Source organism: Parus major, chromosome 17 (genome assembly GCF_001522545.3).
Source record: "Parus major isolate Abel chromosome 17, Parus_major1.1, whole genome shotgun sequence".
NCBI lineage: Eukaryota > Metazoa > Chordata > Aves > Passeriformes > Paridae > Parus > Parus major.
The window spans coordinates 8,524,928-8,552,390 of NC_031785.1; the positions used below are offsets into that span (position 1 = coordinate 8,524,928).

The following is a 27,463-nucleotide window of genomic DNA, read 5'->3' on the forward strand; positions in this document are numbered from 1 at the left end:
CCATTATTCCATACCCAATATTCCATACCCAATATTCCACACCCGTTATCCCACAGCCATTATTCCATGCCCAATATCCCATGCCCATTATCCCACAGCCATTATTCCATGTCCTTTATCCCACAGCCATTATTCCATACCCAATATCCCACACCCATTATCCCATAGCCATTATTCCATACCCAATATCCCACACCCATTATCCCACACCTATTATCCCATACCCTTTATTCCATGCCCAATATCCCATGCCCATTATCCCATAGCCATTATTCCATGCCCATTATCCCAGAGCTAATCCAGCTTTGTTCCTGCCAGGAAGGAAAAGCATCTTGAGTCTGTGGCGAGGGGGAGGATGGCTCATGGTTAATGGTCCCAGTATCCAACTGGGATCTTCCCACTCCTTCCCCCAGGAGCCGATTGCTCCTCTCCTTAGCAGGGAAGGTGCAGAGAGGAGCTGTGTCCCTGCGAGGGACACGCTGACAGGAGGATCCTGCTGATTAATTGCCACTGATTTTTGGCATCTGTGCTCCTTCTGGGCAGGTTTTTGGAGATGCTTTTACACAGCCTCTCAGGGATATTGGGAAATGAGGAATAAAAGGGGGGAAATGGTGAAGGTGGGAGGGGAAAGCCCTTGGTGATGTGAGACTGGCAGGGTTTCAGAAGGGCCACTCTGGATCCTTGGATAGAACATGATCCACTGGGAGCTGTTTGGGTTTTATGGGGTTTTTTTAAAGGTAATTGTGGCACACAAGATGTGTGTTTCCTTTTTTGATCAGTTAAAACGATCTCCTTCCCTCTCAGAGGGCTTGACAGATAATTAAATAGAGTGTTGTTAGGGGATCAGTGGCCTCATGGAATCAATCTGCCCCTCTCTCTGGCACTTGCTGCTTCTGATGACATTTCTGGGCAGTTGGTGACTGTTCCTCTGCTAAAGGTTTTGGCACTAATTCCCAGAATCACATAAATGATATCTTTAAGCTGTGCTGCTGGCAGGTGAGCATGCACACTGCGGTGCCAGCCCTAAACCTCCCACCCCATGGTCCTCAAACACATCAGGGGCAAAGCCAGCTCTTATCTGAGGCTGGAGCAAAACCCAGCAGCACTGAACACCAGGCAGCAAATCCCTGAGAGAGAGGAGATGCAGCCTGCACCGTCTGATTCTGCACAGAGCATTAAGGAGGTGGAATTTGTTATTTAGGGCTGGCTGGGTGAGGTTCAGTGTGCCCATCAGATAACCTGATTTCCCACAAAACTCACAGCATGAGTTCTGCTGTGGCTTTGGGGTTGCAGTCAGTGCACACAGGATGATTTGTGTGTCTGGGAGGAAAATGTTTCCCTTGTAGATGTGATGTCCTTTGTGATGTCCCCCTGTGCTGGACACTGCTGGGGACACCTCAAATCCTGTGTCCAGGTCTGGGCCTGTCAATTTGGGAAGGACCTTGAAGGGATGGAGCTGGGAAGGGGCTGGAGCTCCAGGAGAGGCTGAGGGAGCTGGAAAGGGGCTCAGCCTTGGAGAAAAGGAGGCTCAGGGGGAATTTCTGGCTCTGCACAAGTCCCTGGCAGGAGGGGACAGCCCCAGGGAACAGGGACAGGAGGAGAGGGAATGGTCTCAGGCTGGGCCAGGGGAGGCTCAGGGGGGACAGCAGCAGGAATTTCCTCATGGAAAGGGTGATCAAGCCTTGGAACTGCCCAGGGAGATTCAGAGTCCCCATCTCTGGACGTGTCCAAGGAAGGCCAAGGTGGCACTCAGAGCTCTGGGCTGGGGACAATGTGGGGACCAGGCACAGGTTGGACTCGATGGTCTGGGAAGTCTTTTCCAACCTCAGTGATTCTGGAATTCTGTGATTAGAGCTCTGCTGAAAAGCTTCTCCTTTTGTCCCAGGGAGCTGGGATGATCTGTATTGTCTGTGTGGGCAGGTTCTGTCCCTCTCTCTTACTGTGGTGGCTTTAAAAGCAGGGCTGGCAGCAAAATCGACATTGGAGGCTCTGTGCACCTGGCACAGTCACGGTGCCCGTGGGAGAATGGTCCCCTGGAGTGGGCAGAGGGCTCAGAACCTGCTCCATCATCCCAGAGAGACCTGGGCAGGATGGAGCTGGTGAACACCAGCCCAGCAGGGATGTGTTTGAGGACTGGGAAGGTGCAGGACAGGGGCTGGAGCTGGTGCTGTGAGGTGCTGTGCGGGTGTCCTGATGGGGCTGTTGGTTTGGCAGTCCCTGTGCCAGCCCTGCAGGCACACTGTGACCTTGGGAATGTGTGCCAGGTTTGCAGCCAAGTTTCTGTGTGTGATGGAGATGCTGAGCTGGGGTTGGAGCTGGGGATTGAGCTGGGTTCTCCGTGCCTCTGGCAGGGAGGGACAGGACTGCTGCCAGGTCACTATTACTGACAATTTCCCCCTTTACTGAGGTTTACTGCTGGTTTTAGTTCTTCCCAGACACAAGCTTTGCTCAGCAGCTTCTCTGCTCAGTGGGGACAGGACACCTTGCAGGAGCAGCTCATCAAAATGATGTATACATGGGAAAAAACCCCAAACAGCTCCTTTCTGAGAGCAGATCTGCAGTGCTGATGTTCCTGAGGGATCAGCACTTACAGCTGTCCCCAGGGAGAACTCCTCTATATTAATAGATGTTTCCTATGTCAGCTTCTCACAGTGGAAACTGGAGGGGCAGAGGAACAATTGCAAATCCCCTCCTGTGGCCCCCAAGGTCATCTCTGTGCATGCTGGTTTAAGTGTGTGTATGTATTTAGTAATTATTCCAGTCATTAATTGACTGCTTGTGCTGGGGAAGGCAGCTGGTAACTCAATGGCTGAATTTCTGGGAGTGCTCTCAATGTTCCCTGAAGGCATCAGGAGCTTTTCCAATGGCAGAGGTTGGAGTTGTGGGCACAGAGCTGGGGCTGAGCGAAGGCTTTTCCCACACTGGTTTTGTTTGCTGTCATTGAGAGGCTGACATCCATGCTCAGCCTGGAGGGGAGAAGGCTCCAGGGGGATCTGGGAGCACTTTCCAGTGTCTAAAGGGGCTCTGTGAGAGCTGGAGAGGGCTTTGGACAAGGATCAGTGCTGCTTTCCTCCAGCACTGCTCCCTGTCCTGCTCTGTCTCCTCTCCAGAGCTGCAGAAGCTGCTCAGCCCCGGGTTCAGCCCATCCTGGGCAAGGCTCTGCTCACCTCCCCTCCCCTCTTGGCTTCACTCTGCTCTTTCCCTGGCTGATGGGAAAGGTTTTCTCTGTTATCTCAGCAGCAGCTTTGCCTTAGCTCTGTTGCAAAGAACAGAAAGAACAAAAATCCCGGCTTTCCCCACCAGCTCCGTCACTGAGCTGCTGGCTGCAGAGGAGCTGGAGATCTTTAAGCCCCCAGAAGTGCAAAGCTGTGTCTGCCTGAAGTCCAGTTGTCCCTGTGGGCATTAACCCCCTGTCCCTGGCTTGTCTTCCAGGTGCTGAAGGGCTGCAAGAAGCTGAACCTGTCTGTGCACTCGGTGGGGCGCATCCCGGGGGGTTATGTCACCAACCACATCTACACCTGGGTGGACCCCCAGGGCCGCAGCGTGTCCCCCCCCACGGGGCTGCCCCACCACCAGAACAGCTCCCTGCGCAGGGACAGCGAGAAGAGGAGCCACCTCCAGCTCCTGCAGGAGGGGGATGAGAAGAAGGTGAGCAAAAAGGGATCAGGCACAGCCCTGGGGGCTCTTCCTGGTCCCAGCCCTCTCTGTGTGATCTGTGTCATTCTCCATTGCCTGGCTCTCCCTTGGCATCCCTTGGGCTGTGGCTTTCCCCCTGCCTGCCCCCAGGATCCTGCAGGATGGGATGGGATGGATTTGTTCCTGTTTGGCACAGGGATTTCCCCCTGCCTGCCCCCAGGATCCTGCAGGATGGGATGGGTTGGGTTTGTTCCTGTTTGGCACAGGGAGGAGCTGGGCTGGAGGGGAGGAATTGTCCAGTCTGGTCTGGCAGGGAAGGTCCTGCCAGGAACCAAACCAGGAGCAGGGTTTTAAGGCTTTTCCCGACAGGAGGTTGTTGGGTTGGACATTGAGAGACTGACATCCCTGTCCAGCCTGGAGACAGGAAAGCTCTGGGGAGACCTCAGAGCACCTCAGAGCACCTGCCAAGGCCTAAAGAGGCTCCAGGAGAGCTGGAGAGGGGACAAGGGATGGAGGGACAGGACCCAGGGAATGGCTCCCAGTGCCAGAGGGCAGGGCTGGATGGGATCTTGGGCAGGAATTGTTCCCTGGCAGGGTGGGCAGGCCCTGGCACAGGTGCCCAGAGCAGCTGGGGCTGCCCCTGGATCCCTGGCAGTGCCCAAGGCCAGGCTGGACAGGGCTGGGAGCTCCTGGGATGGTGGGAGGTGTCCCTGATCTGAGTGCATTCCTGCCCTTCCTCCTGCAGCTCAGCTCTTCCCTCAGGTGTTCCTGTGAGGCTTTCTTGGCAGTTCCCTTCTCTTGGCAGTTCTGTCTTAGTAAAAAAAAAAAATAACTCCCCCCCATCTCAGTTATTCTCTCCTACAAATGCTCTGAAATAAACCAGATTATTTTCCTTTTCCATTTGGGGGAGAAGCAGCCTGGGCCAGGAGGGGTCTGAGTGAAAACCCTGGTGAGGGAAAAAGGAGCAGGGAAGGGAATGGCTCCTGTAGTGACACCAGGGGAGTGTGGCCAGTGCTGGGCCTGGATGGCAGAAGGAAACCATGAGCACATGGAATTTCCAGCCCTGCTCCCTTGCTGTGAGCTGCCCTCCTTTAAACAGCCCTTGGTGTAAGGGAAGCCAGCACAGGCTGTTGGAGCTGCAATATTTGATCTCGGGGATTTGATGTCTCCTCTCCCTCACACTTGCCATGGCCAGCCAGGCCTGCAGAGGTGTCACTGCAGAGTCACAGGGTGCCCGAGGAGAGAGGGACAGATGGACAGGGAACCTCATCCTGTACAAGCAGGAGGTGGTGTTTCCTCATTGCCACCCACAGAATATCAAAGTGCTGTCCTAGGGGTCAGCACTGCCTTCCCAAAGACACAGAATTGCTTGGAGCCTCAGCTGTTTCCATCCTTTTATCCTGATATTGCTCTGTCTGTGCCCAGAGTGTCCTCAGCTCCTGGAAACGCTGTGGAAGGGTCTGTGAGCTTCCCATCTCAGCCAGAGGGAGAGAAAAATCTAATACAGCATGAGGCAGTTTGCTGATGAAATATTCATGTGGGCCACAAGGGAGAAGGGCCTATGCTTTTTATTTTAAGGAGAGGAGAAAAGCAGGCTGTGCTGGCTGGTGTCCCCCAGCCCCTGGCACACAGTGTCACCTTGACAGAGCAGCAGCAGCTGTGGGCAGCTGTTCTGTGCACATCATCCCTTCATCCCTCGCTCTGTGTGGACATGAAATGCTCACAGATCTGAGAGTCCCCTGCCCCTGTCCCAGCCTCGTGTGGTCCTGGCCACTTGCAGAGCCCTGGGGAGAAGTCCCAGCCCTGTGTGTGCTCCTGCTCATCCTGCTGTGAGCACCTTTGCCCAGGTGCTTCCAAAATCTGAGCTTGTGTCCTTCCATTCCTCGGTGCTGCTTCACACAGCCAGGCAGCCCTTTGGCTCCTTCAGACAATCTTCACTGGTTTGGGGTGGAAAGGACCTTAAATCTCACCCAGTGCCACCCCAGCCATGGCAGGGACACCTCCCACCATCCCAGGGTGATCCCAGCCCTGTCCAGCCTGGCCTTGGGCACTGCCAGGGATCCAGGGACAGCCCCAGCTGCTCTGGGCACCCTGTGCCAGGGCCTGCCCACCCTGCCAGGGAACAATTCCTGCCCAATATCCCATCTCAATATCCCCTCTGTCAGTTTGAAGCCATTCTGCCTTGTCCCATGACTCCAGGCCATTGTCAATTGTCTCTCTCCACCTTTCCTGCAGCCCCTTCAGGCTCTGCAAGGCCACCCTGAGCTCACCCCAAAGCTTCTCCAGGTGAACAATCCCAGCTCTGCCAGCCTTTCCTCCCAGCAGAGCTGCTCCATCCCTCTGATCCCCCTGGAGCCTCCTCTGGATCTCTGCAGCAGAGGATCACACTTTGACCCCAGGACAGGGGGCTGGAGGCCCCTCTGTTAACCTGGGAAGAATCCATGACAACTGCAGGAAATATTTGAAGCTGTCAGTGATGGAGATGGGATGGAGAGGGAGTGTTCAACCTTCTCCTGGCCCCACTCCTTGGTGCCCCTCCAGCAGGGACACTGATCACTGCTTTAAGTGCAGAAGGCTTGGAATGCACTTTGCACTCCTGATTTCCCATCTGTAAGAGCAGAAAAAAGGAAAATTACTGGCTGTTACCTGTCTGAACTGCTCAAGGCTGCCCAGACACCTCTGTATCCAGGGGTTCCTTGCTGTGCCAGCTGGTGGTGGAAGCAATTCCCCCAAGCCAGAGCTGCTGGCAGCGAGCAGAGCCTGCCCTGGCTGGTGTTGGACAGGGGGTGTTTGGTGTGACATTTTCTGCACACAGCCTGCAGGGCAGGGACGAGCTGAGTCGCTGTGGCCTGAATTACTGAGCAGTGTGGAGGGCTGAAAACGTGTCCCAGAACAGAGGAACAGCCTGCCTCCAGATTTCTCCTTTTCTATTTGTATGTGTGGATTTATGGGTTGCCACAGATATATAATTAACTGCTGTTAAAGGGGGGTTATTCTGTTCACAAAAATGCAAATAAATGCAACACATCCCTGGATAATTCAGCCCAGTCAGGCAGAACTGACAGGCACCGAGGCCTGTTTGATTCGTGGGTGGTTTTACATTCTGAGGGGAGAACTGGTTAATTTTTTTATCCCACTCTCTCCCATTTCTAATTGATCTGAATGTCCTGGAATGGATGTGCCAGAGCTTTTGAACAGGCAGGGTTTGGGGAAGCTCAGCAGAGCAGCCCCAGCCCTGCAGCAGAGGCTGGAGCGATGGGACCCAGCGAGCAAATCCACTGCCACAACACCTCTGGAGTCAAAGGGATGTTTCCAGCTCTCCCCAGGTTAAACTCAAGGCTGCTGGAGGCATCTGGGATTCTTCAGGCAGTGGAAATATCTGGCTGCCTCTTCCTCCAGCATGCCTGGAAGGATGGGTTTGTCACCGAGGTGATTATCCCGAGGCAGGAGGATTTGTTATCCCCAGGCTTGAAAGGGGAGCCCCCACCGTGAGGTGTGTGCTGGTGTAAGTGATCCATCCAGGGATCTGTGGGATCATCCTGGTGGGATGGGGTGTGAACAGGCTGCTTTTGGGCAGTCTGGTTCTCCCAGCCTGTGGCTTTATCCACATTTTCCTGCGGCCACAGGGACTCCTTCACTTCAGCTGTGGAAGAATCCCCAGCAAAGGGATTTGGGGATTTGGATTCAGCAGCTGGCTTGGCTTTCCCCATCCCATTCCAGGCAGAATCCAGCCTGCCCCGAGCTGGGCTCAGAGTTCTGGGTGAGCAGAGGGGGTGCTGAGATCTGGGCCAGCTTTTCAGAGCAGCCCTGACCTACCACGAGGAGAAGGGAGGTGAGGATTAAGGGAATGCTGACAGGTTCAGCCTGTGATTGTGCAAGGTGTTACAGATCCTTGTTTCCCATGGCAGGTGCTGTATTTCCCAAATTTAGCATTTTCCTGTAGCTGGGATTGGTGAATCCAGTGGCTCTTCAGAGCCCCGTGCCCACAGGTGGAGTCACCAGTGGTCAGGAAGTTTTGCAATAGGAAGGGATTGGTTTGTGATAGTGCAAAGCTCTGGGAAGTGTGGCTGGAGCCAGGTGGAAGCCCCCAGCCCCATCCCAGGATGTCACTGCCTGCTGGAAAGCTGGGACCTGCTTCCCCTGCTCACCTTCTGCTTCAGAGCACTTGGATTTTTATCGTCTGTCTGGGCTTAGAGTCCTCTGGATTTGTCACAGCAGCAGCAAGAGCCATTTGTGCTGTGAATTGTCATTGATGGAGCTCTGGATTGACAGCTTATTTCATTAAAAGCACTTTGGAAACCCTCAGACAGTGCAAACTGGGAGGTGCTGCTGTGCTGGGAGGAAGATGAAGTGTGCAGAGCACTCTGCTAGTGCTGGGCTGCGAGTTCTCTGAGAAGCACCATTCCATCAGCTGAATTGGTACCTTAATGTGCTTATTGCCAGGGGAGCTGCTTACTCCTGCAAGCTTTTGGTGCAGCAGAAGAAAGAAAACATGATAAAGAGAGTGTGAACATCTCCTCAGCTTCAGGCAGTTCTGGAGCCAAAAGTAGCAGTAATTATTATTTAAAAAAAACATAAAATATCTGTGCTAATATTGCGTGGCTTGAATGTTTGAGGCACTGCTGGTGACTGCTTGAGCATGAAGGATAAGAGATGCAGGAGAGGGAAGGAAGGATTTCTTGCTATTAGTTTGTAATGACATTTGCAGTGTGAGTGATCCAGCTCCCCACGTCTCTCACTGTTTGCTTGCTCTGACCTTGCTGGGGTTTGATTTTGTTTACAGCTTTTAAGGCTCTCCAGGCTCGTGGGGGGCTGGAATATGGGATGTGAGCCACTGGTGCACCATGGAATGATTTGGGTTGGAAAGGACCTTCCAACCCCATCTAATCCAACCCCCTGCAGTGAGCAGGGGCATCTTCAGCTTCACCACATCCAGCCTGGCCTTTGATGTTTCCAGGAGTCATCCTCCTGCCTCAGGCATTCTGTAGCTCTGTCCCAGCAGCCTTACCCAAAAATGCCCTTTGTGTCACACCCCAGCCCACCCTGAGGGGCAGCAGTTCCACCTCCCGGTTATTTTAGGCACTTTTAAGTAGAGGAAGCACCCAAAAGTGGCACTGGGTGTGTGAGCCCCGTGGGGAAGCAGTGTGGGCTCAACAGGAGCTGGACTGAGGCTGGGGATGGGCAGAGGGTTTGGTTTGGGCACTGCCCCTGTGCCCTGTGTCACCTCCCAGCCCTGGGAGCTGCTCCCTGTCCCCAGTGCTGGGTGTTGGGTGGCCTTGGGGCGCTGCCCTGGGCAGGGGGTGACACTGGGACAGCTCTGATGGCCCTGGCACCCCCCAGCTGCTGCCAGGACCCCGGGAATGGCTGTGAGCCTCCCCACAGTGGCTGTGTGCAGGATGTCTAGACACAAACTGTGGGGTTTCCTTGGGAAGCAGGAGGAGGATGAGCCCTGCGAGCCTCCCGAGGCGTTGTTTGTGCCGTGTGGCAGCAGTAATGGCCTGGAAATAGCTGCCAGCATGGCTGAAACCTCCTCAGCCACACGGCTGCGTGCTGAGCCCTTCTGGGGCAGCCTAATTCCTGTCTGAAAGGCCTTTCTCTAATGGCAAAATTGAATCTGTCAACAGGTAATTCCATAAACCCAGACAGAAGAAATCCTGTGCAGGAATCAGCTCGGAGCGAGTGCCTCCCTGATGATGGCATTCTTTTCTCTTTATTTCCTGCTGCAGGAGATGGCAGATGTTTCAGTGTTGAAACAGAAATTAAAACTGTGACCTTGGACTTCCAAATGTTTCTGTGTGATGCACGCAGGAGTGGCCTGGGGCTGGGAATGGCACAGGGAAGGAGTTGGGGACTGGGCATTGATGGTGCTGTGGGAATGCCTGGCAAGGTGTGGGGGTGACCTTGCCTGGATGTTACTGAGCCCCCAGGACATAATGGGGCTCCAGGAGAGCTGGAGAGGGACTGGGGACAAGGGATGGAGGGACAGGACACAGGGAACAGCTTAAAGCTGAATGATGATAGAATTAGATGGGATATTGGGCAGGGATTGTTCCCTGGCAGGGTGGGAACAGGGAGCTGGGGCTGCCCCTGGATCCCTGGCAGTGCCCAAGGCCAGGCTGGACAGGGCTGGGAGAGCCTGGGATGGTGGAAGATGGTGGAACTAGCTGAGCTTTAAGGTCATTTCCAGCCCAAACCATTCTATTATCTGTGGTGTCCTCAGTTTCCCCCACAGAGCAGCTGCCCTTGTTTGCTGCCTGGTTTAGGATGGTGTCAGGACAGCCTGGATTTGGGAGCTCAGAGTGATCCCAGCTCTCCCTGAGGGGTGTTACAGCTTCTCACCCTGAGGGAGCTTCAGCCAGGGGGGAGAGGAGAAGCATAAAGTGGAAATGGAACCAAAATTCTGTGTTTGGGCCAAGCCGTGGCACTGGAGTGTTTATCACACGTGTGGCAGCATGAATGGAAGGGCACCAGCAGAAGGGCTTGGCCCAGGGAATGCTGTGTTGAGGGGCCCTGGATCACCACTGGGAACCACTGGGAACACCAGCCTGGTCACTGGTGTAGCTCCCTCCTTGGACACAGCTGGGTTTGTGCCCCAGTGTCACCCCAGGCTGGCAGAGTGACAGTGCTGATGGCAGGGCCACCCCTCCTGTCACCACCCCATCACTGGAGGCAAACACCTTGGGAAGGAGAGTGCAAATCGTCCCCTGTGATCCCTAAGCCTGGAGTGGCTCAGCCTTTGCTTCATCCTGGCAATCAGCTTATCCCTCCATTGCTCCTTTGAAGCCTCAGGATTTGGGCTTTTATATTTCCCATCTATTTTAATCCTGCAGTTGTTCAGTGTGTAACTCCAAACTCCACACACACTGGGAGCTGCTGCTTCCCCACTTTGGGCAGACACAGCAATTCCTCTCCAGGCCTGGCAGCCAAGGACACCTCAGTGCCTCAGGCCCCAGAGATGGAAACAAAAGGGACTTGGGGGCAGCAAACTTGGGGGAAATGACTTCATTCCCTGCAGCTGGAATTGGGGGATGAACCCCAATGTGCAAATGGACCCAACTTATAAAAGTGTGAAACCCCTGACCTGTGGCCCATTTTTGGGTGCAGCCCCTGGGGGTGCTTTGTCTGCCCAAAATGTCCCTGAAGGCCCCTCAATAAATAAAACTGCTTTTTATTTATTTTCATTAATTAATTAATTAAAATTTATTTATTTATTTCTGGCCTCTGTTTTTAGGTAGCCCCATAAAGGCATCACCTTCCCTCCCCAGCCTGACCCCACTGAGCCCTGTGCCTGCCAGCACTCCCTCCCTTCCCCAGGCATTCCCAAAATCCCTGCTGTGTCCATGAGCTGGATGCTCCCTGCTCTGTGCCACGCTGTTCCCAGCAGTTCCTGCTGCTGCCTTCATTCAGGGAGCTATTAGCTGATTAAGAGATGCAATTAAACCCTCAGCAACCCAACTTTCTGGGCTGCCAGCAGCCATGGATTTTCCAGGAGCGCTGAGGTTTCTCTGCACAGCTCAGTGTGGAATCCTGGAGGGGTTTTTGGGGTTTTTTTTTTCTGTATCCGTGGTTTTCCTGCCTCTGGAAGCTCAGTTTGCCCTGAGCAGGGGTGGACAGAGCAGCTCAAGTGGCAGCTCCTCAGCAGCAGAGGGACAGGGGGTATCTCTTACTCCATCTGATGCTCTCCCCATGAGGGGGGAGCAGCTTCTCAGCTTACCAGGATAGTGTTTAAATGGAAATGGAAATGTCTGCACATGGAGCTGCCCCTCCTGCTGCTAACCCCAGCACGTAAAAATGTCATTTGGGGACTTCCAGAGGGAACTTTGTCATTCCCAGACTATTCTGATGTGATCTGGGATTCCAGGCACCTCTCTGCATTTCTCCTACTTGTATTTTTCCCAATCTGGGGAATTTTCTGCAAGGTGCATCCATGGTGGGGTGAAAAACTTACAGCAGATTCCATCAGGCAGACTGGGAGGTAACAGCACTTCAGAAAAGCTGAATATATTTCCTGATTTTCAAAACCACTCAGCAAAGTGTTCTGTGCTCCAGAGTAAGAATTCCCTGTGAGGAGAAAACCAAACTTCCCTTGGCTGCTCCTTTGGGTGGGTCCAGTGCCCAGCTCGTCTCTCCAGCCTGGAGCATGAATGTCTCTGTAATTCCTTTATAATCCTTCAATGCTAAAATGGTTTTCAGCACTTTCTGCCCTTTATAGCAGGGAAAGGAAGCCCAGGGAACATCAGGTTTTTCACAGGAGGATGCTGGTGCAGGTAGTTGATGTTTTACGGGTTTTTTTTGTATCTGTTTCTCTAAATCCAAAATGTGGAGCCTTAGGTGGATTTGTGTCCTGCTGTTGATTTCTGTGTTTCCATCACCAATATAGAAAATGGGTTTTCAATACCAGCCACTCTAAGACTGGCCTGAATTCCCTCTGTGATGCTGTGTCCTCTAGAAAGATGGATTAATTACCGACTTGAAGCTGAGAATTATTTTTCCATCCAAGTAAATGTGGAAGATTTTGGTTTGACTGCAGCGAAGGGGTTTCAATATAAATGCCCTTTACAAACAGCTTGTTTCTGGTTGTTTCTATCAGTGTGAAACACATTTTGGCTTTTCTCATTTGTTTTTATTCCTGCTGTCTGCTTTTCTCCAGAAGTGACTCAAAACTTGGGAGCAAAGCAACGAAATAACCCTGGAGTTATTCATTTAGAAAGTGTCATGCAGCGAGTGAACAAAGGCCATTTTAAATGGAGAGTCCTCGAGGGAGCTGAGCATTGCTCATGCACTCCAAATTCCCACCTGAACATCCAAACATTGGCAGGCCCTGTGAGGAGGAGAGGGTGGATGAAGGCAGGTGGAAGCTGGCTCTGCAAATCAGAGTTTGGTGGGGAGAACATCTGTCCAGCTGCTGCCTGGCAGGGTGTGGGAAATATGGAATGCTTCCCACATGGAAAGGGAGTTTGTGGGAATGTTTCCTTCTATGGGAAGGTTTTCATGGCTTTGTTAATTGGAGTTAATCAGGCAGGTGGCTGGGAGAGGAGCCCCCTGTGGGGTTTGTGCTGTGGGGTGGCCCTGCACAGGGGGACAGCTGGAGCTGGGCTCATTCCCAGTCTGGGTGGAGAAGGATCCTGGCTCTGTTTGCACAGGCAGGAATGCCAGAGGGGGAATTCACAGCCAGTGCTGGCTGGCACCACCCCACTGCTGCTCATGGGGCTTTGGGGGTCTCTCTCAGCTCAGCTTCTACCCCAGGGATGCACCTGTAAAAGGAGAGAGTGGGAAACTTCTGGGGATCAGTGTGGCTGAAAATCCACCCAGATGTGCTGCCCCTCGTGTGGCTGAACCTCTCTGAAGCTCTCTGAAGCTTCCAGAGCTTTTCCTCCTGGTGCTCCCATTGCCTCCTCAATCCCACAGGAGCTGCTGTCCAGCCCAGGCTCTGTGGCTGTGTCCCACCTCTGTTCTGGACACCACACAAATGTCTCTTCCTATTCCCCTGCAGGTGAATCTGGTCCTGAACGAGGGGAAATCCCTGGGCCTCATGATCCGAGGAGGGGCAGAATATTCCCTGGGCATCTACATCACGGGTGTGGACAAGGGCTCCGAGGCAGAGAGCACTGGCTTGAAGGTGAGAGTGAAACACACTTTTAAGGTAATATCAGTATAGGAGGTGATGTAAAGGTTGGTCTTTATTGGAGACATCCAGGGGAAAATGTGGAAAAAATGTCCAAAAAATCCCCCCCCTTTTGGGGGTGAACACAGTTTTATGAGTTTAGCAAATCAGCATAATTGACAACCATCACCAATTAGGAGCACGAGTGGTGATGCAATTCCCCCCTTGTTCAAGCCTCTCCTAAATCCTCCCTCCTCAGGTGGAAATGAACTTTGTTGGTGAAAATGTGTCTCAAAGAGCTGTTTTTTGGCCTTGGTTCCCAAGGAGAGCCAAGATGGGATTGGGGCTTTGGAATGTGTTTTGGCTTTGTGCCTATGGAAAAGCCACAGAGCTCCAAATAAATGTGTAAAGAATAGAGAGAATATTGAACAGAAAAAGAAAGACAAAACTCAGGATGTTCCCTTCTCTGAACGTTCTGGGATCACAGCTGATCCTGGAAGGGACATTTGGGGTTAAAATTGTGTGTGTTCACCAGTGGAATAAGTAGGAAAGGGAGCAATGGGATGTCTCTGTGTGCCAGGCAGAAATGGGGCACGTTTGACACTCAGACTCCTCAGGCTGGATCATTTTACTTCAGTCACAGTTTCTTTTCTGGTGTGTTTTTCCCTCTAAATGACCCAATTCCCTGCAATGACATCCAATCACTGCTTCCTCCAGTGCATTCTCATGGGCTCTGAGGGTCAGTTCTTTCCTGTTCCATATTTCCCAGTCCTGTTCTGTGTGTCAGCTGAGATCTGATGCATGTTAAACCCTGAAATGTCCTCTCAGTGCCCTGGACTGGTGCTGAGGATGAGATCAAGACATTTGAGGAGAAATGGGATGGGCTCTGGTGTCTGCTGAGGCCTCACTCACCTCCCCAGGTGGATTCACCAGCACTGCCATGGCCCTGGCACCAGGAATTTTTGGAGCCCATCCCTGGAAGTGTCCAAGGCCAGGCTGGATGGGGCTGGGAGCAGCCTGGGACAGTGGAAGGTGTCCCTAAACACAGGAGTGGCACTGGATGGGCTTTAAGATCCCTTTTAACCCAAACCAATCTGAAATTTGCCAGACGTTTCATTTTTACCTCCTTGTATCACCAAATCACAATTTTGGACTCTAATAACTAAAATTAACATTTTTCACTTCCCTTAAATTTTGATCAAAGGGCAAATGAAAGTCAGGAAAACCCAAGGAAGTTTCTCTGAGGCCCAGAAACTTTTCCAAGCTCCAGAAACAGAGCCCAAGCTCCTGAGATGAGGGTCCCAGAGGAGGTGCAGCCCTGCTGGTGCTGGTCCATGTGCTGCTGTTCTGCTCCCTCAGAGGCAGAATTCCAGCAGAAACCAGGCTGGATCTCTGCAGTCAGTCAATAACTAAATATTCATAGTCTTGGCCTTGGCCTTCTTGATGTTTATTCATTCATGAAACTTCTGACAATGTGTTCTTCGGGCATGTTTTAAAATCTGCTGCCTCTGAGGAAGTTTGGAGAGTGAAAAAGTGGGGGTTAGCAGAGGGCTGCAGAGGAGGGAGGTGAGTCAGCCTTGTTTGCTTTCAGCTCCTGTCCTTCCTTCCTCCTTCGTGACGTTCCCAGCGGTGCCCGGCACGAGCTGAGCTCCTGATGCTGTTCCTGGCTCTGCTGGCCCTGATTTCTTCCTTGCTCATTTTTTCTGCTGCTGTATTTTGTCAGGATTGGGGTTCTTTCTCCTCTTTAAGCCATTTTTGTTTTCTCTCCTTGACCTTTAAATCAGGAATAGCATATTCCAGGGAGCTTGCTTTGGGCAAACAACTCAATATTGAGTTCCCAGAACGAGGGCTGGGGTGAAAAGGGCTGCCACCATCCATATTTATCCAGATATGAGAGGAGAGGGAAAGGGAGACTGTAAATAGGAAGAGCAGAATGATTTTACGTCAGCAGTGGCTGTCATAGAACAAAGAGTAATTTAAGATCTCCAAGATCATCGTGTCCAACCATTCCTCCAGCACTGCCAAGGCTGCTGTCCCCAAGTGCCACATCCACATGGATTTTAAATCCTTTCAGAGGTGGGGACACCACCACTGCCCTGGGCAGCCTGTGCTGGATGTTTTCCTGATTTTCCCAAAAACCCCCTGAGCCTCCCCTGGCCCAGCCTGAGGCCGTTCCCTCTCCTCCTGTCCCTGTTCCCTGGGGCTGTCCCCTCCTGCCAGGGACTTGTGCAGAGCCAGAAATCCCCCTGAGCCTCCTTTTCTCCAGGCTGAGCCCCTTCCCAGCTCCCTCAGGAATTCTCCAGCCCCTTCCCAGCTCCCTCAGGAATTCTCCAGCCCCTTCCCAGCTCCCTCAGGAATTCTCCAGCCCCTTCCCAGCTCCCTCAGGAATTCTCCAGCCCCTTCCCAGCTCCCTCAGGAATTCTCCAGCCCCTTCCCAGCTCCATTCCCTTCCCTGGACACAATTTGGTGTCATCTCCAAACTCCCTCATCCCAAAGCCACCCCCTGAGAGCTGCACTGAGCTTTGAGGTCTGGACACAGACAGATATCCTGGAAAAGAGAAGATGGAGTAAAAGCCTTGTGGCTCTCTCAGAGTTTGGGAATGAGCTGAAAAGTGAGGAAGTCACTCAGGAGGTTCGTGGTTGTGGTAGCCGAGCTGTAACGCTTCTCCTGGTCCTTCCAGTGGTGTCACCTTGATGGGGACAGAAATCTCCTCTCCTGGGAGGCCACAGAAACATCCCCCCATCAGTGCCACCCCCAGAGAGCCCCTTCCCTCCCGTGTCCCCTCTGTGTGTGTGTTCCTGCTCTCTGGGCTGCAGTGCCAATGGGGAAAGGATCCATTTTCCCTCAGCCACAGCCCCCTCATTCCCTGTCCTGCTCCCAGGTCTGTCCTGGACACTTCCCACAGGCTCTGTTGGACGTGGATCATGCCCTGAGCCCTTCCTCCTTTACTGTGAGCCTTCATTCGTTCAGATCCAAACCGATCCCTACATTTTCCTGCCTGTATCTTTAATTTCTTAAGGGCTTTTGGTAATTACTTGTGCTGGAGAGAGGCTCCTTCTACTTTAGTGCTATCTCCAGTGTCATTTAGCCTCTCTGCTGGCACTTCAGTGGCCTTAAACAGGGCTGATGCCAGTGCCAGCCCATTTGGCACCCTTGGCCCTGATATTCCCAGCTCAGTTTGGTGCCATTTAACCTTAACTCACATTTGAAATCTCTTGCCTGTTTTTCTGCCTGATTGAATTTCTCCCAGAGCCAATTCTGATTATTTTTAAGAGACTTTAGGTGCTCAGAACCCTTGTCTGAAGCCCATTAAGTTTCTGTTGACTGCAGCTCCCCTTGCCCAGTGTCTGCAGGAGGAGAAGGAGCCAGGGCTGTCATTGAGGTGTTATTTCCAAGCTCTCTTCTTGTCATGGTCTGTCACTTTCTGTGTGTCGTGTTCAGCCCCTGCATTTCAGGCTACGTTTTTCCCTAAGAAATGAGAATAATCCACATTTTCAGAGGTGTTCAAGCATTCAGCACATCCCGGGTATCCACCCACCATTAGCTGAGCACAACTGAAAAATAGTTCCTGAAATATCCAGGGCAATCATTTTCCTGTGTTTTATTTTTTTTTTTATGTCTTTTTATTACTTCTTTTATTTTGTGCCAGTTTGGAGCTGTGAATACAGCAAATCATTTCTCAGGGTCAGCTTTTGTTTCAGTAGATGGGTATTTTGCATCTCTGCAGCGTTTTTGTTACTTTCCCACTTGTCCTTGAATTTGGGGGGGGAAATATCGTTATTATCTATGTTAATTAGCAAAAAATCCAGGGTCCCTCTGGTCTCCCTGATGTTATGAGAGCATGCCAGGTTCCTCTTGGTTCACCCTTAAAAAGGAGAAATTAAAGAAAGATTATTAAACCTGTGTAACTGTCCTGAACCAAAAAATCATGAAAATTTAATCCCTGGTATGGAAACACATTAAAGATTCGTAACTGCAATAAAACTGCCTAATCAAATTTGGATTTTTATTGTTTTGGTGCTGCAGTGAACTCTGTGCTCCTTGTTTGAGCAGCAAAATCCAGTCCATGGGGCTGATCAGAAAGACCTGGGAAATGATATTTGTGCACCTGAGCAGGTGCTTCTCTTGCACTTCATGCCCTGGCACAATTTCCCTCCCCTGTTTCATTGGTAATCAGCAATTTTCTGACCGTGGATTTAAAGCTGACAGAAATTGAAGGGAACCTGAGATATTTGTGGAGCCCCATGGTTGGGAGCGTGGTCATTTGTGTCATTTGCCTTCCCCTGGGATCCTTCCCTTCACACTTCTGGCATATTTTAGGTCACTTCCAACACAAACTATTGAAATTTATGGTGAAGAATGAAGCAAATCCACTCAGGGTCCCTGGATGGAGCTGAACGAGGAGCTGAGCTCTGCTGCACTCAATGATCTTAAAGGCCTTTTCCAACCCAAATTCCACGATGCTCCTGGTCCTTTTTCCCCTCAGCACCAGTCTGAGCATCCTTCCAGCCTCTCTGAGCCTCCTCTGTCCTTTGGGAAGGGCAATCAGGAGCCCTTTTCTGGCTTCTGCCAGCGTTCTTTTGTCCAGCTCCATCCAGCCCCCCCACACTACCTCCTCTCTAAATTTAACAGGCCTAATCTCTTCCATCTGTCCTTTCACAGGCACCTTCATCTGCCACTGGTCATTTTTGTTTTGTGTCTCTGGACCTTTTCCCTCTCCAGGCAGAGAAGAAAATCTGTGCTGTGTTTTGGTGGAGCTGAGCTGAGGCCTGTGGTTAAGCAAAGATAGGAAAGGGCAGTTTCAAAAATGTGGTTTATCAGGAGCAGGGTGAGCTGTGATACAGGAGTGAGGAGGAGCACAGAGGAAGAGGAGCTGGGATGAAGGGTGAAACACCAGATTTAGATGTGTCTAAACAAGGCCAGGCCATCAGGGAAGCTCCTGGTTCCAGCAAAGGCCTTGCCCACAGAATGAAATCTCTTAGGAGCAGCTGGGGAGGAAATAGGAGAGGAGAGCTGGGGTGCAGCTGTCCCAGACGCTGCAGGAGGCTGTGGTGAGACCCTGCATGCAGAGATCTGAGGTTTGGGGCTCCCACAGATGGTTCCCAGCCTCCCAGAGCAGCAGAGGGGATTGGGGCTGGAGGCCTTGATGTTCTTTGGGGTTGCTCTGGTTGATGGAGGAGACTGAGCAGATGAGTCTGAGCTGGGATCCTGAGCAGGCCCCTGCAGGCCCCACAGCCTGGTCCTCCCTGGCTGCCAGCGTGAGGGATTGTCTCCATCCAACAGCGTTTCCTCTGCTCCCTCCCACTGCTGTGTCCCTCCCACGGAGCTGGGTTAGACTGGGAAAGCATTAATCCCAAGGGGGAAGCTCCAAGGACCCTCCAGGCTCAGCCCATCCTGATTCCACAGGTGGGAGATCAGATCCTGGAGGTGAACGGCCGGAGCTTCCTGAGCATCCCCCACGACGAGGCCGTCAAGCTGCTCAAGTCCTCGCGTCACCTCATCATGACGGTGAAGGACATCGGGCGCCTGCCCCACGCCCGCACCACCGTGGACGAGACCCGCTGGATCACCAGCTCCCAGCTCGGGGAGACGCTGCTCAGCTCGGCGGGGTGTGTGCCTGGGTGGCTTTTTGGGGGGCTCACAGCCCCTGGGGGTGCTCACAGCGCCCTGGCAGGGTGGGCACCCCCAGCCTGCCCATGGAGCTCCCCGTTCTGTATCAGGGAAACATCTCTGGCCTGTGGGGTGGAGGGGGTGTGGACAATGTCGTGCTGTCCCTTCCCCTTGTCCCCTGCCTTTTTGTCTCTCCAGAGAGGAGAGGAGGTGACAAGTGACAAGTGACAGGCTCTCGGTGCTAACTGATCTTCTCCCTCCTCGCAGGGCAGTGGGTGACCATGCTATGGACATGGCAGCCAGGGTAAGACATTCCCGATGCCTTGGGAAAACATCACTGCTCTTGGGGTTTATTTTCCATGGGAGGGAGGAACCTGTTGCTCCTGGTTATAGCAGGGATGCTGGTTTGGGATTTTAATGGGCCTTTCTCCTCCCCATGTCATGTTGGCAGCTGCAGTGTCCCCTCTCCTGTGCCATTTCCAGGCACCTCTGGTGCCCTCCAGCCTTAGTGGGCAAGGGGCAATGATCACCCATGGACAAGGAGCATGGGGAATCCCTCCACCCTGCAGAGGTGACCACAGTTCCTTCCTCGTGGTGGCTGTCTGGGCCCTGAGAGCTGCAGCAGGCACAGGGACTCGCCCCGTGCTGTGCCTGCAGCTCTGTGCCAGCATCTTCTCCCCACACCTCCCTGCAAAGCTTTTAAATGGAAAATTTAAATGGAAATTAAGCAGGGAGGTTTCACACGTGGCTCTCACTGATAACAGCTTTGTGCTCTTTGCTGGCAAAACATGTTCCCCAGCCTCAGCTCCTCTCTGTGTCTGGGATAGTCAGGGTCATGTCTGGCTCCATTTCCCTGTGCCAACTCTGTCTGGGAGGAAACACCAAGGACCTCCCCTAAGAAATCCCTCTCCAAGGGAAAAAGTCTTTCATCTGCAGCCAGGTTTGTCTCTCCCTGGGGGTCCTTTGGTTGCCAGTGGCTTTTTCTTCACTAGGGTCTGCTTCAAGCTGGCAGTGGGGGAAAATGAGCCTTTTCCACAGGATGGGGAGCTGGCCTGTCTCCTTTGGCCAGTTCCCCCAGTTCAGCCAGGGAGGAGCACAGCCTGGGATTAAATCACTGCCTGGCTGGGGGACAGGCTCTCCACCTGCTGAAAAGGGATGGGAAACTTGACTCATGCTGCATGAACTCAGAGAATCAGAGAATCACAGAATATCCTGAGCTGGGAGAGACCCCCAGGATCACCCAGCCCTGCCCAGACCCCCCCAACATCCTACCCTGGGCATCCCTGGAGCTCTGGCAGCCTCGGGGCCGTGCCCATTCCCTGGGGAGCCTGGGCAGTGCCAGCAGCCTCTGGGGGAAGAACCTTGCCCTGATCTGCAGCCTGAGCCTGGCCTGGCCCAGCTCCAGCCGTTCCCTGTCCCTGTCCCTGTCCCAGAGAGCAAAGCTCAGCTCCTCTGATCACAGCTTTGGAGTTACCCAAAGCAGTGACACTGAAAGGCTGATGAATTCCTGGGGGCACCTTCCTCCTGCCATCCCCAAAATCCTCCTTCCAGTGAGATTCCCAGCTCCCCCCTGCAGTGTGACACACGGGCAGAGAGGGCTGGTGGGCAGAGCCCAGAGCAGGGGCGCTCCTGGGTGCAGCCCAGCTGTCTCAGCAGGGCACTGCCAGCCCCAGGGCTGTCACTGTCCCCTGCAGCCCTCTCTGCTCTCTCTGCAGCCCGTGTTCTACCGGGGGCTGGCTGGCTCGCAGGTGACCCTGAGCACCATGGTGAACCAGACCCGTGTCATGCTGGAGGAGCAGGCACGGCACCTGCTCAACGAGCAGGAACGTGCCACCATGGGCTACTACCTGGACGAGTACAAGGAGGGCAACATCTCCGTGGATGCTCTGGTCATGGCCCTCTTTGAGCTGCTCAACACACAGGCCAAGGTGAGGCTCTGACCGGGGCAGGGACAGCTTCTCGGGGCTGGTGGGGTGAGCAGAGTCAGTGTGGGCATTGTCACAGTGCTGATCACTCCAAGGTGATCTGCTCAGGGAAAGGGGCAGGGTGTGGGAGCCAAATCTGCATTATCGTGGAACCAACACAGAACTCCACCCTGGTTTGTGTTGAAGGGACCTTAAAAATCATCTTGCTCCACTCCCTGCCATGGCAGGGACACCTTCCACTGTGCCAGGTTGCTCTAAGACCCATCCAGCCTGGCCTTGGGCACTTCCAGGGGTCCAGAGGCGGCCACAGCTTCCCTGGGCACCCTGTGCCAGGGCCATGCTGGGGGAGCCAGGCTGGTTTTCAGTGGCAAAGGAGCTTTTGGTAACATTTGAGACCAAACCTCCACCACCTGCCAGTACCTCCCCTTGCCACTGCTGACCATGGTGGGAGGGAGGTCTCCATCTTCCCAGGAACGTGACTGTGCTCCAGCCTGTCTCTGCCTGTGTGTGCCTGGCCAGTTCTCGCTGCTCTCCGAGGTGAGAGGGGTGATCTCCCCACAAGACCTCGACCGCTTTGACAACCTGGTGCTGAAGAGGGAGATCGAGTCCATGAAGGCCCGGCAGCCCCCGGGGCCCAGCACCGACTCCTACTCCATGATGTCCTACAGTGACACCGTCTCGTCCTCCAGCAGCCACTTCACTGCCACCACCGTCAGCTCCGCCCGGGTAGGTCCCTCCTCCTCCTCCCGTTCCTCTCAGCACCCCCTCCTGCCATCCCTGCAGCAAACTGATTCCCTGGAGTGCTGTAAAGTCATTTCACCCCACAGGGAGCCCTGTCCAGCTCCCCCCATGGATTCCCCCAAAGCTTTCATTTGTCTGTGGTGATTTGTGAGCTCCCCCCATGGATTCCCCCAAAGCTTTCATTTGTCTGTGGTGATTTGTGAGCTCCCCCCATGGATTCCCCCAAAGCTTTCATTTGTCTGTGGTGATTTGTGAGCTGCTGGGTATCTCTGTGCCCCTGGCACTGAGGTGCTGCTGTTCCCTGTGTCCCCTCATCCCAGTGAGGGATGGAGCCTGCCCTGCTCCCAGAAATCCTCTGGAGCTGCAGAAATCCCAGCAATGTGCTGCCATGCCTGCTGCTGTTCAGCAGCTCTGAAATCACCTCCCAAAGGGTGCTGGCTGCCTGCTCCCCATCCCACTGAGAGCCACAGTGGCCAGGCAGCTGCATCCCATTCCCAGCCCAGTCTCCAGCACTCAGCAGCACTCCCACGTCTCTGCCAGGCCCCTGTCGCACGCACCGTCTAATTAAGTTACTGTAATCACCTCAGACTGTGCAGGCACACAGCCCCCAAATTAATTTCCTTGCCATAAAATGCCTTTCATCATAAATGCATTAGTAACCTTGGAAATTAAACCCTTCACGGAAAGGAGGAGGAACAATGGGCTCTGTGCTGGCTCCTCTGCGAGGAAAGCAGCCCACGGGGGTGGGATGGGGCTGGGGAGGGGAGGGGGCTTTCCTGGGGCTCTGCCTGCCTGTGAGAGGCCTCAGAGAGTGTCAGAGCATCAGAGCTGTGCCTTTGTCCTGTTAAATCCACAAGTGCCTCAGGTCAGCAGGGATTTCAGTGAGATCCTTTCTGGATCCGCATAAACAAAGTGAGTTTTGCTCTGCTCTCCAAGGAGCTGCTGGGAAAATTTTTCTGAGGGCTGGCACGGGTCTGCCAGGATTGTGTGGTGAGTGTGGCACTCTGCTGTCATGCTGTGCCTGTCCTGGGGCTGTGCCACGTGCTCCAGGTGTGCCTCCTGCTCTACAACACGTGCCAAACGTGGCTGCCTGGCCATGAGCGGTGGCCCAGCCCCACCAGGACACCAGCCCTGGGCTCAGGGAGGGACACCAGGCACAGGGAATGGAGTGGGCAGCGCTGCTTTAAAAGCTTCCTTCAAGAGCTCGTGTCCCTTGGTGCCACTGCAGGGCCTCCCTGGCTGTGGGGCACCTCTCCCATGGGTGTGAGAACCATGGGGAACCGTGTAAGAGCCTGGAGCCCTGCTGATGATGGGAATGCTGCCTCTGGAGATGGTTGTACCTGCTCTCGCTGAAACAGCTGCCAAGCAAAGAGCACCAGCTCATGGTGGATGGGTGCTTGGATAGCAGGAGATGTGGGGAGGGCTCCCAAACTCTTCCCTCAGCCCCTGTGCTGTTCCCTCCCCCAGTCCTGGATGCAGCTGGATGTGGATTCTGTGGGGTGGGGCTGGGGGGGACGAGGGCAGCACCGAGCCGGGATTCTCTCTGCTCACCCACTTGTTCCGTGCCTTCCCTGATGTTACATTTTCGTTTTTGTGCTTGTTTTCCTCTGCTCTCCCCCCTGGCACATCCCAGGAGCGACTGCTGTGGCTCATAGACCTGATGGAGGTAGGGGCTGTGTCGGTGTGTGTGGGCAGGGGGAGGACGGGCTGGCCAGGGGGTGTCACAGCTCCTGCACCTCGTGTCACCCGTGTCTGCTGCTCCTCCCTGTCACTGCACAGAGCAGCTCCTGCCCCCAGCCCTTGGTGCTGCGAGGCTCAGCTTGACCCAGACCCACGGACACCTCGGGGATGGGGTTTTTGGAGGGAGCAGCAGAGCTGGAGCCTGGCAGACCCCACACTGCCCTCCCTGCCCTGTCTGCAGTGCTGAACACCAGCAGAAAATCACAGAGCACAGAATGGTTTGGGTTGAAGGGACCTTTGAAGCCCATCCAGTTCAACTGGCCTGCAGTGAGCAGGGACATCTTCAACCACACCAAGGTGCTCAGAGCCCCGTCCAGCCTGCCCTTGGATGTTTCCAGGGATTCAGGGGCAGCCACAAAGTGCCTAGCAAAGCTGCTGCCATCCAGAGGTGCCTGCTCCTCCCAGGGCTGCTTCCAGAGGTCTGGCTTGTTCCCAGCTCCCTGGGATATCCCACGTGGAGGATTTCCATGAGCTGGGAATGCTCCTCTCACAGGATGAGGATAAGGATAGAGTGAAGCCACTGTGTGGAGGTCATTAGGCATGTCTAGAGCCCCAAAAATCTGGAGCAGAGGCTTGTGGCTCCTCCATCCCTGTGGCTGCATTCCAGAGTGGGAGATGGAAGGGAAGAGAGGAGGGAAGCTGGGCTTATTCCCAGTTGTTCAGAATTGAAACTCCACAGGACTCAGGCTGAGCTCAGCAAAGCTCTCGTTAGCAGTAACTGGAAATGAGGGGACTGATTTGGAGCTGAGAGGTTAATTAAAGCTTGGGCTGTGTTCCCCAGGGAGGTGGCAGTTTCTCCACCCTTTAATCTGCAAATGAAAACTGTCTTCATGTCTGAAAGATGCTCTGCAGTTCCATCACTCCTGCTGGGGACTCTTTTTAGGATAAGAAGGACAAACATTTCCCAGCTGCTCTGAGGAGGGGCAGGAAGGGCCTCACCTGGCCTCAGTTTCTGTGAGGAACTGGAAAATAGATGGGGTAGAGGAGCAGGAGGGAGCAGCCTCCTCAATAGAGACTCATTTTTCAGGGCAGTGGCTTCCATGAGTCTTTCAAGGGAAATCCAGGAAGGCAGAGCCTTGAAACAGCCAATTCCTGAAAGCAAATGTGCTAAAAAGTCCTTGTGTTTTATGGCCCGGAGCAATCACTGTTTAATTTACCCCAAAGAAGCGAGCCTGGGGAAAGGCAAATCTCCTGCTCAGACACTGCAGCAGGCAGAGGTGTCCTGAGGAGGAGGAGCAGCATCAGTGTCCCTGGCTGGGGGGGACAGAGCTGGCAGTGTCCCTGAGGGACACAGGGACAGAGCTGGCAGTGTCCCTGAGGCTGGACAGGGCTTGGAGCAGCCTGGGATAGTGGGAGGTGTCCCTGCCCATGGCAGGGGGTTGGAATTAGATAATCTTTAAAGTCCTTTCCAACCCAAATCCTTCTGTGATTCTCTTTAAAAAGCCATCTTCCCTTATGTTGGAATAATTGAGGGTGAAACCACCCGTGCCAGAGGAAGGTTTCCCAAGCGAGGCCTTTACCTGTCACTCCCTGAACAAGCTGTTTCTTTGTGTTCTCATTCTCCAGGGCTCCTTCAGAAGCCACAGGGATAAAAGCACTTTGCATCAATGTTTTTGCTGCTCCTCTAATGGTCTTAATTGTCTCCCGTGTCTATTTTGGGATGAGAACACATCACAGGCACGGCAGCAGCCTCCAGCAGCTGGGGGAGATGCAGATGCACCAGCGTTTCAGCTAATCAGCTGTTTACCCTGCAATAAATAACAGGCACTTAAACACAAACTGTGCCCTGCCCCATCCAAACAGCCCTGCCAGCGAGACAGGAGCCGAGCTCAGCCTCCCAGAGCAGCAGATAGCGAGGGAGGGAGGCTGAGGCTGGGTTGGATGGGTTTGCTGGGGATGCTCCCCCCAAGCAGAGATGCTGCACCCCCAGCTCCACTCTGTCCCCCCCGATTCAGCCAGGCTTGCTCTGCTTGGCTGCATCCGTGGCCTCTCCCATCCCTACTGACAGATCCCCACAGGAAATCCCTTCTGGCTTTCTGTGATGTCCTCAAAACTGTGGTGTGGCATTTCCTGGTGACATTTTTGGACTCACAAAGCAGTGGCAGCGGCTTCCCTTTGCATCTGAGACCCACTGCTCTGGGTGGGAGGGGAGGAGAGTTTTAAATTTCTGTTGTCCTTCCTTCTCTCTTCCTTCTCTGCCCTCTCAGAACACATCAGAGCTGGAGGGAGCTGGGGACTGCCACCAGAGCAGCATCAACACCCTGCCAGATGTGTCCCTGGTAAGGAGCTGGGTGGGAGCAGGAGGCAAACTGGGGGTGCTGGGCTGTGCCTCGACTTCAGCAGCTCTGCCATAGCGACCCCCCAGGGGAGGCACTGAACAGTTGGTCTGATGGGGTCAGGAGAAGGGTTCTGGCTGGATAGGAGCAGCCTTGTGCAAACCAAAACAAAGGTTGGGTGGGTTGTTGTGTGGCTGTGCTCATTTGGGACTCCTATTCTCCTTGTCAGGAGGTCAGGAAGGTGTTTCTGTACCACTGCCAGGTCAGGAAGGTGTTTCTGTAACGTTGTCTGGTCAGGAAGGTGTTTCTATAACACTGTCAGGTCAGGAAGGTGTTTCTCTCCCAACCAGCTCCTCCAGCTGTGGTCAGTGTGAGGAGATGAAGGTGCACTGACACTGAACCTGGGCACAGCGTCCTACAAACTCTGCTTGCTTTGGCAGGATGATGTCTCCTCCTTCCCAGAGGAACCACCCAACTTCAAGCCTCCTCCTCCTCCCTCAGTCCCCCAGAGCCTGGACCCTCCCTCTGCCCAGCACCGGCTCCCAGGGAAGGACAAGCCCAAGCGCCCCTCCTCCGAGTCCTCCCAGTCTGGCCTTTTCTTCGTGGCCCCCCGAAACCCCTCTCCCCCTCCCAGCACCCCCGAGAAGGACACGGTCAGCGTGACCTCCACGGCCTCCACGTCCACCGAGGACTCTGCCCCCAGCGCCATCTACGCCACCATCTCTCCGTCCCCGCACGGCCCCCGCAGGCCGGCGGACGCCCAGCTCTCCCTGCTCAGCCAGCACCCCATCGGGCCCTTCCCCAGGGTCCAGTCCCCAGCCAGGCTGAAGAGCCCATCCCCGGAGGGGATCCAGAACCCCCCGTCCCCGTCCCCTCCTCCTCCGCCCCCGCACCCCGCGCCCCCTCCCCCGGACAAGGGCAGCCCCCAGGCCGTGGCCAACCAGCATTTCATCATGGTGGAGGTGCACCAGCCCAACAGCGAGCCCGACGTCAACGAAGTGAGGCCCCTGCCCCAGGCCAGAGGTGGGTGAACAAAGAATCCAGTGGGGAAAATAAACAAACATCCCTGGGGTGTTCAGAGAGAGAGCAGCAGACAGGACACAGATCTCAGGGTTTCAGGTCTCATGATGGATCTCATGATCCAAAGGTTGGAGCATCTCTCCTATGAGAGCTGGGGGTGTTTACATGGAGGAGGCTCCAGGGAGAGCTCAGAGCTTCTTCCAGGGGCTTCAGGAGAGCTGGAGAGGGACTGGGGACAAGGGATGGAGGGACAGGACCCAGGGAATGGCTCCCAGTGCCAGAAGGCAGGGCTGGATGGGATTTTGGGCAGGGATTGTTCCCTGGCAGGGTGGGCAGGCCCTGGCACAGGGTGCCCAGAGCAGCTGGGGCTGCCCCTGGATCCCTGCAGTGCCCAAGGCCAGGCTGGACAGGGTTTGGTGTAGTGGGAGGTGTCCCTGCCCATGGCAGGTGTGGGATGAGATGAGATTTAAGATCCCTTCCAACCCAGGCCATCCTTTGATTTCAAGGACCGGGAATAACTCTGGTCTCTTCCCATCAACTGTGTATTTGGGGGGAGAGGGGCAAAAAAATTCTAATTGTGCCCACACTCAGCTTGGGAGTCACATTTATCCCAGGAAGAAGAAGTGGAGGTGAGGAAGCAGTGTGCCCCATGGGTCTCTCAGTTATGGAGGGGAAGGAGGGGTCCCAGGGGGTCCCAGGAGCTCTCGGAGGTGGAGAGGGAAGAGGGATCCTGGAGATGGAGAGGGGAAGGGGGATCCAGTCAATCCCTTGGATCAGGACAATCCCCGGGATCAGGATATTCCCGGGATCAGGACATTCCCCGGGATCAGGACAATCCCCGGGATCAGGACAATCCCTGGTTTCCAGTCCATCCCTGGGATCAGGACATTCCCGGGATCAGGACATTCCC

General features: G+C 54.1%; 1 protein-coding gene across 3 annotated transcripts in view; it reads left to right on the forward strand.

Moving 5' to 3' along the window:
- Positions 1-27,463, forward strand: part of WHRN (whirlin) — a 41,228-nt gene that overhangs the window by 9,843 nt on the left and 3,922 nt on the right. For 2 of the 3 annotated variants that reach the window (XM_015645255.3, XM_015645257.3), the window contains exons 2-10: positions 3,433-3,648; positions 13,130-13,255; positions 18,648-18,850; positions 19,119-19,155; positions 20,567-20,779; positions 21,296-21,502; positions 23,151-23,183; positions 25,465-25,536; positions 25,974-26,556. In XM_015645255.3, coding sequence (XP_015500741.1) covers positions 3,433-3,648; positions 13,130-13,255; positions 18,648-18,850; positions 19,119-19,155; positions 20,567-20,779; positions 21,296-21,502; positions 23,151-23,183; positions 25,465-25,536; positions 25,974-26,556 — 1,690 coding nt within the window. The remainder of the gene's footprint in view (positions 1-3,432; positions 3,649-13,129; positions 13,256-18,647; positions 18,851-19,118; positions 19,156-20,566; positions 20,780-21,295; positions 21,503-23,150; positions 23,184-25,464; positions 25,537-25,973; positions 26,557-27,463) is intronic. The other variant, XM_015645256.3, reaches the window with a different exon arrangement.